General features: G+C 41.8%; 1 protein-coding gene across 1 annotated transcript in view; it reads right to left on the minus strand.

Annotated features, from left to right (window-relative positions):
- Window positions 1–8,849, minus strand: part of LOC128694910 (choline/ethanolamine kinase) — a 626,519-nt gene extending 617,670 nt beyond the window's left edge. The window contains exon 1 of the mRNA XM_070094266.1: window positions 8,746–8,849. Coding sequence (XP_069950367.1) covers window positions 8,746–8,803 — 58 coding nt within the window. The 5' untranslated portion in view covers window positions 8,804–8,849. The remainder of the gene's footprint in view (window positions 1–8,745) is intronic.
- Between the last annotated feature and the right edge of the window lie 5,883 nt (window positions 8,850–14,732).

Below are 14,732 nucleotides of genomic sequence, written 5' to 3' on the forward strand. Positions count from 1 at the left end.
AAAACAACCGTCAAGGACCAGGTAATCAGGCTAAGGAAGGAAGGAGGAGAGACAACAAGAAATGACAGTGAAGTATGTGAGGAACTCAACAAGAGATTCAAAGAAGTGTTCACAGAGGAGACAGAAGGGGCTCCAGAAAGACAGAGGTGGGGTACACCACCATGTGCTGGACACAGTACACACAACCGAACAAGAAGTGAAGAGGCTTCTGAGTGAGCTAGATACCTCAAAGGCAATGGGGCCAGATAACATCTCTCCATGGGTCCTGAGAGAGGGAGCAGAGGCGCTATGTGTACCCCTAACAACAATATTCAATACATCTATCGAAACAGGGAGATTGCCTGAGGCATGGAAGACAGCAAATGTGGTCCCAATCTTTAAAAAAGGAGACAGACATGAAGCACTAAACTACAGACCAGTGTCACTGACATGTATAGCATGCAAAATCATGGAAAAGATTGTCAGGAGAAGAATGGTGGAACATCTAGAAAGGAATGATCTCATCACCAGCAGCCAACATGGTTTCAGAGACGGGAAATCCTGTGTCACAAACTTACTGGAGTTCTATGGCATGGTGACAGCAGTAAGACAAGAGAGAGAGGGGTGGGTGGATTGCATTTTCTTGGACTGCAAGAAGGCGTTTGACACAGTACCACACAAGAGATTAGTGCAAAAACTGGAGGACCAAGCAGGGATAACAGGGAAGGCACTGCAATGGATCAGGGAATACTTGTCAAGAAGACAGCAGCGAGTAATGGTACGTGGCGAGGTGTCAGAGTGGGCAGCTGTGACCAGCGGGGTCCCAAAGGGGTCAGTCCTAGGACCAGTGCTGTTTCTGGTATTTGTGAACATGACGGAAGGAATGAACTCCGAGGTGTCCCTGTTTGCAGATGACGTGAAGTTGATGAGAAGAGTTCATTCGATCGATGACCAGGCAGAAATACAAAGGGATCTGGACAGGCTGCAGACCTGGTCCAGCAACTGGCTCCTGGAGTTCAATCTCACCAATTGCAAAGTCATGAGGATTGGGGAAGGGCAAAGAAGACCGCAGACGGAGTACAGTCTAGGGGGCCAGAGACTACAAACATCACTCAAGGAAAAATATCTTGGGGTGAGTATAACATCAGGCACATCTCCTGAAGTGCACATCAACCAAATAACTGCTGCAGCATATGGGCGCTTGGCAAACCTCAGAACAGCATTCCGACATCTTAATAAGGAATCGTTCAGGACCCTGTACACCGTGTACTTTAGGCCCATATTGGAGTATGCGGCACCAGTTTGGAACCCACACCTAGCCAAGCATGTAGAGAAACTAGAGCAAGTGCAAAGGTTTGCAACAAGACTAGTCCCAGAGTTAAGAGGTATGTCCTATGAGGAGAGGTTAAGGGAAATCAACCTGACTACACTGGAGGACAGGAGAGATAGGGGGGACATGATAACGACTTACAAAATAATGAGAGGAATTGACAAGGTGGACAAAGACAGGATGTTCCAGAGACTGGACACAGCAACACGGGGACACAGTTGGAAGCTGAAGACACAGATGAATCAAAGGGATGTTAGGAAGTATTTCTTCAGTAACAGAGTAGTCAGGAAGTGGAATAGTTTGGGAAGCGATGTAGTGGAGGCAGGATCCATACATAGCTTTAAGCAGAGGTACGATAAAGCTCATGGTTCAGGGAGAGTGACATAGTAGTGACCAGTGAAGAGGCGGGGCCAGGAGCTTGGACTCGACCCCTGCAACCTCAACTACGTGAGTACAACTAGGTGAGTACACACACACACACACACACACACACACACACACACACACACACACACACACACACACACACACACACACACACACAAACACACACACAAACACACACACACAAACACACACACACACACACACACACACACACACACACACACACACACACACACACACACACACACATACACACACACACACACACACACACACACACACACACACACACACACACACATACACACACACGTGTGACCACGTAATCCTGAGTTACAGGTGGAGAGGATAACAGGAGTCGCATGGGAAAAGCCAAGCTATAAAAGCGGGGACTACACAGGTATGAGGAACTTCCTGCGGGAGGTGCAGTGGGACAGAGAAATGGTAGGAAAGTCAGTAAATGAAATGGAGTATGTAACAACAAAAAGCAAGGACGCAGAGGAAAGGTTTGTTCCCAAGGGTAACAGAAACAATGGGAAGACCAAAGCGAGTCCTTGGTTTACCCGAAGGTGCAGGGAGACAAAAACTAAGTGCATTAGAGAATGGAAGAGGCACAGAAGGCAAAGGGCCCAGGTAAACAAGAGGATTAGTCGAAGAGCCAGAAACGAATATGCACAGATAAGGAGGGAGGCCCAGCGACAGTACGAAAATGACATAGCATCGAAAACGAAGTCTGACCCTAAATTGCTGTTTAACCACATTAGGAGAAAGACGACAGTCAAAGACCAGGTGATCAGACTGAGGAAAGAAGGTGAGGAACTCACAAGAAACGACCAAGAGGTATGCGAGGAGCTCAACATGAGATTTAAGGAAGTACTCACAGTGGAGACAGGAAGGACTCTGGGAAGACAGGACAGAGGGAAACACCAACAGGGAATAGATCAACAAGTACTGGACGATATGCACACAACTGAGGAGGAGGTGAAGAAGCTGCCAAGTGACCTTGATGCCTCAAAGGCAATGGGACCGGACAACATCTCCCCGTGGGTCCTCAGGGAGGGAGCAGATATACTGTGTGTGCCATTACCCACAATCTTCAACACATTCCTTGAAACTGGGCAACTACCTGAGGTATGGAAGCCCGCAAATATAGTTCCCATATTTAAAAAAGGAGACAGAAAAGAGGCATTAAATTACAGACCAGTGTCACTGACGTGTATAGTATGCAAAGTCATGGAGAAGATTATCAGGAGGAGAATGGTGGAGAAAATAAGAGAAATAAGCTCTGATGTGCAAGTCCCACTCAAATCCAACCCCTCCCACTCATGTACTTATCCAACCTAAATTTGAAACTACCCAAAGTCCCAGCCTCAATAACCCAACTAGGTAGACTGTTCCACTCATCAACTACCCTATTTCCAAACCAATACTTTCCTATGTCCTTTCTAAATCTAAACTTATCTAATTTAAATCCATTACTGCGGGTTCTCTCTTGGAGAGATATTCTCAAGACCTTATTAATATCCCCCTTATTAATACCTATCTTCCACTTATACACTTCGATCAGGTCTCCCCTCATTCTTCGTCTAACAGGTGAATGTAATTTAAGAGTCTTCAATCTTTCTTCATAAGGAAGATTTCTAATGCTATGTATTAATTTAGTCATCCTACGCTGAATGTTTTCTAACGAATTTATGTCCATTCTGTAATATGGAGACCAGAATTGAGCTGCATAATCTAGGTGAGGCCTTACTAATGATGTATAAAGCTGCAGTATGACCTCTGGACTTCTGTTGCTTATACTTCTTGATATAAATCCCAGTAATCTATTTGCCTTATTACGTACGCTTAGGCATTGCTGTGTTGGTTTAAGGTTGCTGCTAACCATAACCCCCAAGTCCTTTTCGCAATCTGTATGGCTAAGTTCTACATTATTTAACTTATAAGTGCTAGGGTTATGGACACTCCCGAGCTTCAGAACCTTGCATTTATCTACATTGAACTGCATCTGCCACTTTTCTGACCAAGAATAGAGTTTGTTTAAATCCTCCTGAAGTTCCATAACATCTACGTTTGAATCAATTATCCTACCTATCTTTGTGTCATCGGCGAATTTGCTCATATCACTAGTAATTTCCTCATCAAGGTCATTGATATATATTATAAACAACAACGGACCCAAGACTGATCCCTGTGGAACGCCACTTGTTACAGATCCCCACTCGGATTTAACCCCATTTATGGACACTCTGCTTCCTGTCTGTGAGCCATGACTCGATCCACGAAAGCACTTTTCCCCCAGTGCCATGAGCTTCCACTTTCTTTAACAGTCTTTGGTGCGGAACTCTATCAAAAGCCTTACTAAAATCTAAGTAAATAATATCAAATTCTTTATCGTGGTCAACAGCCTCAAAAGCTTTACTGAAGAAAGTTAATAAATTAGTTAGACAAGACCGGCCTCTTGTGAATCCATGCTGAGTATCCTTAATCAAGCTATGCTTATCGAGATGGCTTCTTATAATCTCAGCTATAATTGACTCTAGTAATTTGCCTACAATTGAGGTCAGGCTTATTGGGCGGTAATTTGACGATAACGACTTGTCCCCTGTTTTAAAAATAGGAATTACATTAGCCATCTTCCACATATCAGACACTACACTGGGGAGCTCCCTAAATCTTGGACCAACAGCCTCATTATTCCCATTCCAAAGCCCAATCAACAAAACTCATTTCGCCCAGTATCTCTTACTAGCTGCTTGTGTAAAACATTCGAATGTGGGAGGTAGTCAAAAGATTACAGAGGTACATAATGGGTCCTGGGACTTGTTCATTGCTCGATTGCTAGCGCACTCAGCTCACACATTGAGGTCCAGGTACATCTGGAAACATTAGGTCCTGTTTCCTGAAGGCATTTATCAGTAAAATGGGCACCTGGGTGTTAGTCGACTGGTGTGGGCCGGATCCTGGGACGAAACTGACCTAATTCGCCCGAAATACTTTGTATAACAAGGGTTTTTCTATATAGTAGTATGTCACTGATGTCAGCTAGGACTGTATACCTTGTACATGTACTTGAAGAAATAAAGATTTATTATTATTATTATTATTATTATTATTATTATTATTATTATTATTATTATTAACTGAACAAGTTACAGTCATAATGAACTATTTACGTTTGTCTTGGATCCCCTCTGCTGTTACTTAGAAGTTAAACATTGATGTGTACACGAAAGACGGGCAGAAATGCGTTCGGAAATTTTGCATGGTATATGATTAGTGTTGTAAAAGTGGAGTGAAAGCCGTTGATAGTGTAGTTGATTGATTATGTAGTATTTAAGGAATTACATGAAATTTGTGCAAGAAAGGTATAAAATACCGATATCCAGATGTTGCACGTGTCTCAACTTTCATACATGAAATTTATTTACGTCTCTTGCTTGATGAGTTATTCTCTCATACCGAAAACAGCCTTGTATGATTATACCCAAGTTTTGATAAAGTTGGTAGAATTACCGACAATATGTAAAGTAAGGAACTGCCTCGCATGGGCCAGCAGGCCTTCTGCAGTGTTCCTCTATTCTTATGTTCTTAAAAGGACACAAGTGCAACTAATGTGACATTTTATTGTGGCAACGTTTCGCTCTCCAGGAGCTTTGTCAAGCCATAAAGCTTGATAAAGCTCCTGGAGAGCGAAACGTTGCCACAATAAAATATCACATTAGTTGCATAAGACACATATGCAACAGTTAGGTATCTTTATTTCGAAACGTTTCGCCTACACAGTAGGCTTCTTCAGTCGAGTACAGAAAAGTTGATAGAAGCAGAAGATACTTGAAGACGATGTAATCAGTCCATCACCCTTAAAGTTTTGAGGTGGTCAGTCCCTCAGTCTGGAGAAGAGCATTGTTCCGTTGTCTGAAACAATATGAAGTTGAAGTGACAGGATGGGGCCTTATATAGTGCCAGGAGGTGAGACGTAGGTTGCTTTGGGAGGGCAAGTCCCTCTCAAACCCAGCCGTTCTCACTAGTAGAGGGACCTGCCCTCCCAAAGCAACCTACGTCTCACCTCCTGGCACTATATAAGGCCCCATCCTGTCACTTCAACTTCATATTGTTTCAGACAACGGAACAATGCTCCTCTCCAGACTGAGGGACTAACCACCTCAAAACTTTAAGGGTGATGGACTGATTACATCGTCTTCAAGTATCTTCTGCTTCTATCAACTTTTCTGTACTCGTTGTTAGGTAAGACACATATGCAACAGTTAGGTATCTTTATTTCGAAACGTTTCGCCTACACAGTAGGCTTCTTCAGTCGAGTACAGAAAAGTTGATAGAAGCAGAAGATACTTGAAGACGATGTAATCAGTCCATCACCCTTAAAGTTTTGAGGTGGTCAGTCCCTCAGTCTGGAGAAGAGCATTGTTCCGTTGTCTGAAACAATAGGAAGTTGAAGTGACAGGATGGAGCCTTTTATAGTGTCAGGAGGTGAGACGTAGGTTCCGTTGGGAGGGCAGGTCCCTCTCAAACCCAGCCGTTCTCACTAGTAGAGATTGTCGAAGTTCATGGTCTGTACCAAGATACCCTTGTGTTGCAGTGTCTGACAGAATGAACATTAAAATGGTATAAAATACCGACAGATTGTTAGGTAAGACACATATGCAACAGTTAGGTATCTTTATTTCGAAACGTTTCGCCTACACAGTAGGCTTCTTCAGTCGAGTACAGAAAAGTTGATAGAAGCAGAAGATACTTGAAGACGATGTAATCAGTCCATCACTCTTAAAGTTTTGAGGTGGTCAGTCCCTCAGTCTGGAGAAGAGCATTGTTCCGTTGTCTGAAACAATATGAAGTTGAAGTGACAGGATGGAGCCTTTTATAGTGCCAGGAGGTGAGACGTAGGTTCCGTTGGGAGGGCAGGTCCCTCTCAAACCCAGCCGTTCTCACTAGTAGAGATTGTCGAAGTTCATGGTCTGTACCAAGATACCCTTGGTCTGTACCAAGATACCTACGTCTCACCTCCTGGCACTATAAAAGGCTCCATCCTGTCACTTCAACTTCATATTGTTTCAGACAACGGAACAATGCTCTTCTCCAGACTGAGGGACTGACCACCTCAAAACTTTAAGGGTGATGGACTGATTACATCGTCTTCAAGTATCTTCTGCTTCTATCAACTTTTCTGTACTCGACAGAAGAAGCCTACTGTGTAGGCGAAACGTTTCGAAATAAAGATACCTAACTGTTGCATATGTGTCTTACCTAACAATCTGTCGGTATTTTATACCATTTTAATGTTCACATTAGTTGCACTTGTGTCCTTTTACTTTACATACCCAAGTTGTGTTTACGCTTTTATCGCAGTAAAATATCTACTGGTATACTTTTGTTAGGCACTTGTTCACATGTCTGCTTCTACTTTCTCCTGTCATAGCCATCTAGGCCCATAACCAAGTCAAGTTTTGCCAGCTCGTTTTCCCTAATCGTTGATGTGTGTTGTGTAGCCTCCACAACATACACAAGGAAATATCACCATATAAACCCCAGAACAAGTAGATGAGATCTCTGACCTGGAATTGTTATCGAACATCTTTTAAAAGATAATAGATAAATAAATATATTAATTTATTAAGAACATGAGAATGGGGGAACACTGCAGAAGGCCTACTGGCCCATACAAGGCAGGTCCTTATCAAAACGACCTCTACTCAAAGCTACCCAAGAATTTATTCCCGTACCCAATGACACCAATCAAACCCAGCCCCTTCCTCTCATATATTTGTCCAATCTCTTTTTAAGCTACCCAAGGTCCTAGCCTCTATCACCCTACTCGAAGATTGTTCCACGCATCCACAACTCTGTTAGAAAACCAATACTTACTTATGTCCTTTCTAAATCTAACTTTATCCAACTTAAATCTGTTATTTCTGGTTCTTACCTGGTTCGACACCCTCAGTACTAATATCTCCTTTGTTTATGCCGTCATCCACTTATACACTTCAATGATATCTCCCCTCATTCTACGTCTCTCCAGAGTGGAGATTCAAGGCATTTGGGGTAAATACTGTATATATTTATGGAAATACAGTATTTTATATGTAAATTGATGGTTTATATTGTATTTAATAAAAATTATAATATAAAAAATGGGAAGCTCTGCGCCTGCGCAGAGGTCACTCGCCATTATGTTTTTTGAATGAGCCAAGAAAACGTTAGTGAAAATAAGAAGAATGTTCGTCACTCTTGAGGTTATATTGGGCTTACACCTCTCAAATAGGAGCCGAAATTGTTGGATGTGCATTTCTGCATAATTTGAGCATTAAATCGATGTACAGGACAGCTCCAGGAACCTCAAATAAGCTATCTAAATTATGTTTGTAATTCTGGCCAGTATTATCATCATAAATTTAGTTAGAGGGAGGTTTTTGAGTATTATACACAGTAATCTCCAGACTAATTGGTGAGTGTTATGATTATAAATTCTCCTTCTGTTATATAAATGTGTATATGTAATCATTTATTAATTTTAATATACAGTCCACAAAAATTATAATAATTTTACCAGAATTCCTGGTGTGTATGTACATTTCATTTGCAATTAATATAGGTCTAGAGCAACTTGTGGAGAGATAGATGGTAGGTATCGAAGGGGGACATTTTTGCGACCTAGGTGTCCTAAAAATTCCTACTTGTCTCTGTAACTTTGATAAATAATAATTATCTTTGTTACCATTTACTTGTATGTATGTAGTGAGATTCATCCAGGTAAATGTAATTTTCCACAGCATTATTACTAAATTATATGTTCATAATCCTTGCCAGATTATCTTCAGGACAATTTAAAAGCACTAATGATACTGTCATAAAGATACTAGATTATCTATTCAGCTCTAGAATATAAATAACATTCAATGGGCCACTTTACTGATGTAAAAAAATCTTTTAACAGTACACCACAACACTTTGCTGCTGAAACTAAAGCATCAGAGGCTATGGTCTCGCTTACTGCCTTACTGACATGCATCAACTAGTAACCATCATCTTACCTTTACCGTAAAACACTGACAGATCCCAGACAGGAATGGTATGGTGGATGGCAGCCATGATGGTGATGTTGTAATGATGTACCTTGTAGGGATGGTTCAGCAGCCTCTCCAGACGATGATCAAGGTGATCTTATCTTCTTTTTTTTTTATCTTATCAGTCACCTCCACCTGCTCTCAACTTTTCGTAAGTTATTAAGTATATTCTTTAGTAATTAGACCTTTTTGCTCTACTGAGTACACATCTTCGTCAGTTTGTGTGCAGTTCACACTGTATAGGAACTTCCATCTAAGATTCACGGAGATCAAAGGTGGCATCACACACGATAACCATGTTAAACAAGTTCAGCAGCATCCCTTTTGTTATGAAAATGTTTCGCTCACTTGGATTTTTGTCGGTTCAATGAGAGAGTTTTCAGTGAGCGAAATACTTCCATGATAAATGTTTTAGTACTGCACTTACGTCATGTTTACATAAGATCCATAAATGGAGGAATGGATAACCTGGAGTTTACCTGGAGAGAGTTTCGGGGGTCAACGCCCCCGCGGCCCGGTCTGTGACCAGGCCTCCTGGTGGATCAGCGCCTGATCAACCAGGCTGTTGCTGCTGGCTGCACGCAAAACAACGTACGAGCCACAGCCCGGCTGATCAGGAACTGACTTTAGGTGCTTGTCCAGTGCCAGCTTGAAGACTGCCAGGGGTCTGTTGGTAATCCCCCTTATGTGTGCTGGGAGGCAGTTGAACAGTCTCGGGCCCCTGACACTTATTGTATGGTCTCTTAACGTGCTAGTGACACCCCTGCTTTTCATTGGGGGGATGGTGCATCGTCTGCCAAGTCTTTTGCTTTCGTAGTGAGTGATTTTCGTGTGCAAGTTCGGTACTAGTCCCTCTAGGATTTTCCAGGTGTATATAATCATGTATCTCTCCCTCCTTCGTTCCAGGGAATACAGGTTTAGGAACCTCAAGCGCTCCCAATAATTGAGGTGTTTTATCTCCATTATGCGCGCCGTGAAAGTTCTCTGAACATTTTCTAGGTCGGCAATTTCACCTGCCTTGAAAGGTGCTGTTAGTGTGCAGCAATATTCCAGCCTAGATAGAACAAGTGACCTGAAGAGTGTCATCATGGGCTTGGCCTCCCTAGTTTTGAAGGTTCTCATTATCCATCCTGTCATTTTTCTAGCAGATGCGATTGATACAATGTTATGGTCCTTGAAGGTGAGATCCTTCGACATGATCACTCCCAGGTCTTTGACGTTGGTGTTTCGCTCTATTTTGTGGCCAGAATTTGTTTTGTACTCTGATGAAGATTTAATTTCCTCATGTTTACCATATCTGAGTAATTGAAATTTCTCATCGTTGAACTTCATATTGTTTTCTGCAGCCCACTGAAAGATTTGGTTGATGTCCGCCTGGAGCCTTGCAGTGTCTGCAATGGAAGACACTGTCATGCAGATTCGGGTGTCATCTGCAAAGGAAGACACGGTGCTGTGGCTGACATCCTTGTCTATGTCGGATATGAGGATGAGGAACAAGATGGGAGCAAGTACTGTGCCTTGTGGAACAGAGCTTTTCACCGTAGCTGCCTCGGACTTTACTCTGTTGACGACTACTCTCTGTGTTCTGTTAGTGAGGAAATTATAGATCCATCGACCGACTTTTCCTGTTATTCCCTTAGCACGCATTTTGTGCGCTATTACGCCATAGTCACACTTGTCGAAGGCTTTTGCAAAGTCTGTATATATTACATCTGCATTCTTTTTGTCTTCTAGTGCATTTAGGACCTTGTCGTAGTGATCCAATAGTTGAGACAGACAGGAGCGACCTGTTCTAAACCCATGTTGCCCTGGGAAATGGAAATAAGTCACTCTGTCTGACTTTTTTGGGTTATCCTAGGTTCTCTACACATATGCTGCTATGTATGATAATTCTATGTAACTGTATTTGTGTATACCTGAATAAACTTACTTACTTACTTACTTACTTACTAACTGATGGGTTTCTAGATGGGTGGTGATCTTGCTTCTTAGGACCCTTTCAAAGATTTTTATGATATGGGATGTTAGTGCTATTGGTCTGTAGTTCTTTGCTGTTGCTTTACTGACTGGTGTAGGTCGCATCCTGGGACAAGACTGACTTAAGTAATTTGCCTGAAATGTTCTATAATTATTATTATTAAAGATTAGCCGGTATTCTCCCGACCCGGGCCTTTCCAAGTGGTGGCCCGGCCTTGGCTCCCTCTCTAGGGAGTGTCTGAGACCTAAGTCTCCCATGGGAGGAGGTATAAGTACCCCCTCATCTTTGGGACCAACTGTCCCCAGGCCTAGCCACAAGCTAGGCCTCTCTGGTCTGCCATCCCCGCCCCAAGGGGGCTAATGGGACTGACAGTCTTGTGAGCTACAAGCTCGGGTTCAGGCACCTACCCTGCTGTACAAGGGCTGGGCATGGTGTCGATCGAAATGTTCTACATAACAAAGGGCTTTCTATATAGTAGTATGTCTTTGATGTCAGCTAAGACTGTATACTTTGTACATGTACTTGTAGAAATAAAGATGGTGTTATTATTATTATTATTATTATTATTATTATTATTATTATTATTATTATTATTGTTGTTGTTGTTGTTGTTGTTGTTGTTGTTGTTGTTGTTGTTGTATTTGTAAAAGGCGCTAAACGCGTATGACAAGGATCACATCATTATTATTATAATCAAGGGGGAAGCGCTAAACCCGGAGGATTATACACCGCCTGGGGGGGGGATGTGGAAGGCATTCAGGCTTAATTCGGGGAACTGGAGCACAGATCCAATTCCCTAAGTCAAGAGCCCCTCACCAACATCAAGGAACCTTCCTTGAGGGGACAAGGATCACAGTTATTACTGGCTTACACAATACAGAAAACGACATTTTACAATAGTTATAAAAATCCAGGTAAACTATTTTGTTTCAACGAAACAGAATATTTAAGTAAAAATGATGAACATGAAAATTCTTTATTCTTAAAAGTATCGTAAATATGTGAAACAGACCGCAAATGTTTTATTAATAACCACCAAAAAAATAAATATAAATATAAAAATATATTTAAATCAGCTACTTTCATTGTTTATATAAGATTATTCGCATGGTTATTACCTGGAGTTTACCTGGAGAGAGTTCCGGGGGTCAACGCCCCCGCGGCCCAGTCTGTGACCAGGCCTCATAGTGGATCATGGCCTGATCAACCAGGCTGTTACTGCTGGCTGCACGCAATCCAACGTACGAACCACAGCCCGGCTAGTCAGGTACCGACTTTAGGTGCTTGTCCAGTGTAGGTTTTGTTACTGTTGGTAGCAACATGCAGTTACTCAGTGTTTGTGAATTCAGTAACGTGTGGGTCCTGGTCTTGCAGGAGATTTATATTGAAGTCACCTGAGAGTAGTAAGTGATCTTTGTTCATGCGTGCATCAGTTATCATACTTCCTAGATTGTCACTAAAACGGCTAATGTTTGACTGTGGAACTCTGTAGATGTTTATCACTGTGAGAGGTTTTTGTAGGTATTTGGATTTGAATTTAGCTATTATATATTCCCCATGTTCATCCCTTGTGCAAGTATTAGTGATACATTCTAGTTGGTCTGAGTAGTATATAGCTGTGCCACCCCCTTGTTGGTCTGGCCTACAGTTGTGTGTGGCTGTGTAACCAGGAATGGCACAGACATCTGTAGTATCTGGCTTTAGCCAGGTTTCGGTGAGAGTAATGATGGATATACTGGCATGCAGGGAATTTAGTAATGCTATGAGGTCATCGTAATGTTTGCTTAAAGATCTGATATTGTAGTTAAAGATAGTTATGTTGTTGTTGACTCTGAGAAGTGCCTTTGTTTGTTCTACTGTGTAGTAATTTCAGTTGCTGTTTGATTCATTTAAGTCATTCAATAAGAGGTTGGTATCAGGATCAGTGCTTGTAATCATAAGATTTGTAGTGGATCTATAATTAGACTTAAGTATAAGACAAAGTAAATATTCTAAAGCTAAAAAATAGCACCTGAATTATTTTAACAAATGTGAATATATGTACTAAGATAGTTATTTAAAGCTAAAATAAAGGAGAAAATATAAAAGGGACTAAAATAAGTAGTGGTAAACAAAGTTAAATGGACATATAGTCACTATGATATAATATTAATTTAGGAGTAAGATCTGGCTTGTTATAAGAAGTTTGAGCAGTTAATAGCACTAAAAAAAGTAAAAAAAATATATGAGGTAGTTGGTACTAGCTAGTAAAAGATAGTACAGTGAATTGCTATGCATAGTATAAGTGGCTTTGGCATGCTGCTCTTATCTGTATTTTTTTGTACCTCTGTATGTGTGCTCAAATTGTAAATAAATAAATAAATAAATAAATATAATAGGTATATACACTAAGAAACACTTAAGATAAAACACTTAAGAAAAAACTTCCGTAATCAGCCTAGTAAAGGTTCAATAATATTTACATTAAATGCTGAATTTTCAAGTTTAGAGCTGTTATCCCCTGAAGGGAGGTTCCTCGATGCTGGTGAGAGACTCGTAGATAAGGAATTGGATCCGTGCTTCAGTTCCCTCAATTAAACCTGAACGCTTTCCACCCCCCGCCACCCCCTCAAAGTGCTGTACAATCCCTACGGGTTTTTCGCTTTCTGTAATAATAAGAGCTGTTATGGTGCCTCAACTCAAGATGTATTGCCAGTAAAGAAATGTAAATAGTGATTCATCTTTTTTTTTCCCTCCCACTCTGCCCCAGGGCCAGACTCATGGAACTCCGTGTTCATCAAGAACTGCAAGAAGCCCCTATCATGAGCCTTTTCCATGATGTAATATACACAGACTTTGCAAAAGCATTTGACAAATGCGATCATGGCGTAATAGCCCATAAAATACGTGCTAAAGGAATAACTGGGAAAGTGGGGAGATGGATCTTCAACTTCCTAACAAATCGAACACAAAGAGTAGTGGTCAACAGAGTTAAATCGGAGGCTACCATAGTGAAGAGCTCTGTTCCACAAGGCACAGTACTCTCCCCCATCTTATTCCTTATCCTCATATCAGACATAAACAGAGATATACACCACAGCACCGTATCATCCTTTGCGGATGATACTAGAATCTGCATGAGGCTGTCATCTGCTGAGGACGCGGTTAACCTCCAAGAAGATATAAACAAAGTTTTCCAGTGGGCAACGGTAAACAATATGATGTTCAATGAGGACAAATTCCAACTACTCCGTTATGGAAAACTGGAGGAGATAATAACTAGAACAGAGTATACTACTGACTCCGGCCATACAATAGAGCGGAAATATAATGTAAGGGACCTGGGAGTAGTAATGTCTGAGGATCTCACTTTCAAGGATCACAACAGTGCCACGATCGCACGTGCAAAGAAAATGATAGGATGGATAATGAGAACTTTCAAAACGAGAGATGCCAAGCCCATGATGATCCTTTTCAAATCACTTGTTCTCTCTAGGCTGGAATACTGCTGTACATTAACATCTCCATTCAAAGCAGGTGAAATCGCAGATCTAGAGAGTGTACAGAGATCCTTTACTGCACGTATAAGTTCTGTCAAGCACCTTAACTACTGGGAACGCTTGGAAGCACTTGACTTGTACTCGTTGGAACGCAGGAGGGAGAGATATACCATAATCTACACTTGGAAAATCTTGGAAGGAATGGTCCCAAATCTGCACACAGAAATCACTCCCTACGAAAGTAAAAGACTGGGCAGGCGATGCAAAATGCCCCCAATAAAAAGTAGGGGCGCCATTGGTACACTAGGAGAAAACACCATAAGTGTCCGGGGCCCAAAACTGTTCAACAGCCTCCCATCAAGCATTAGGGGAATTGCCAATAAACCCCTGGCTGCCTTCAAGAGAGAGCTGGACAGATACCTAAAGTCAGTGCCGGATCAGCCGGGCTGTGGCTCGTACGTTGGACTGCGTGCGGCCAGCAGTAACAGCCTAGTCGA

This window comes from Cherax quadricarinatus, chromosome 45 (genome assembly GCF_038502225.1).
Source record: "Cherax quadricarinatus isolate ZL_2023a chromosome 45, ASM3850222v1, whole genome shotgun sequence".
In the NCBI taxonomy this organism is placed as follows: Eukaryota; Metazoa; Arthropoda; class Malacostraca; order Decapoda; family Parastacidae; genus Cherax; species Cherax quadricarinatus.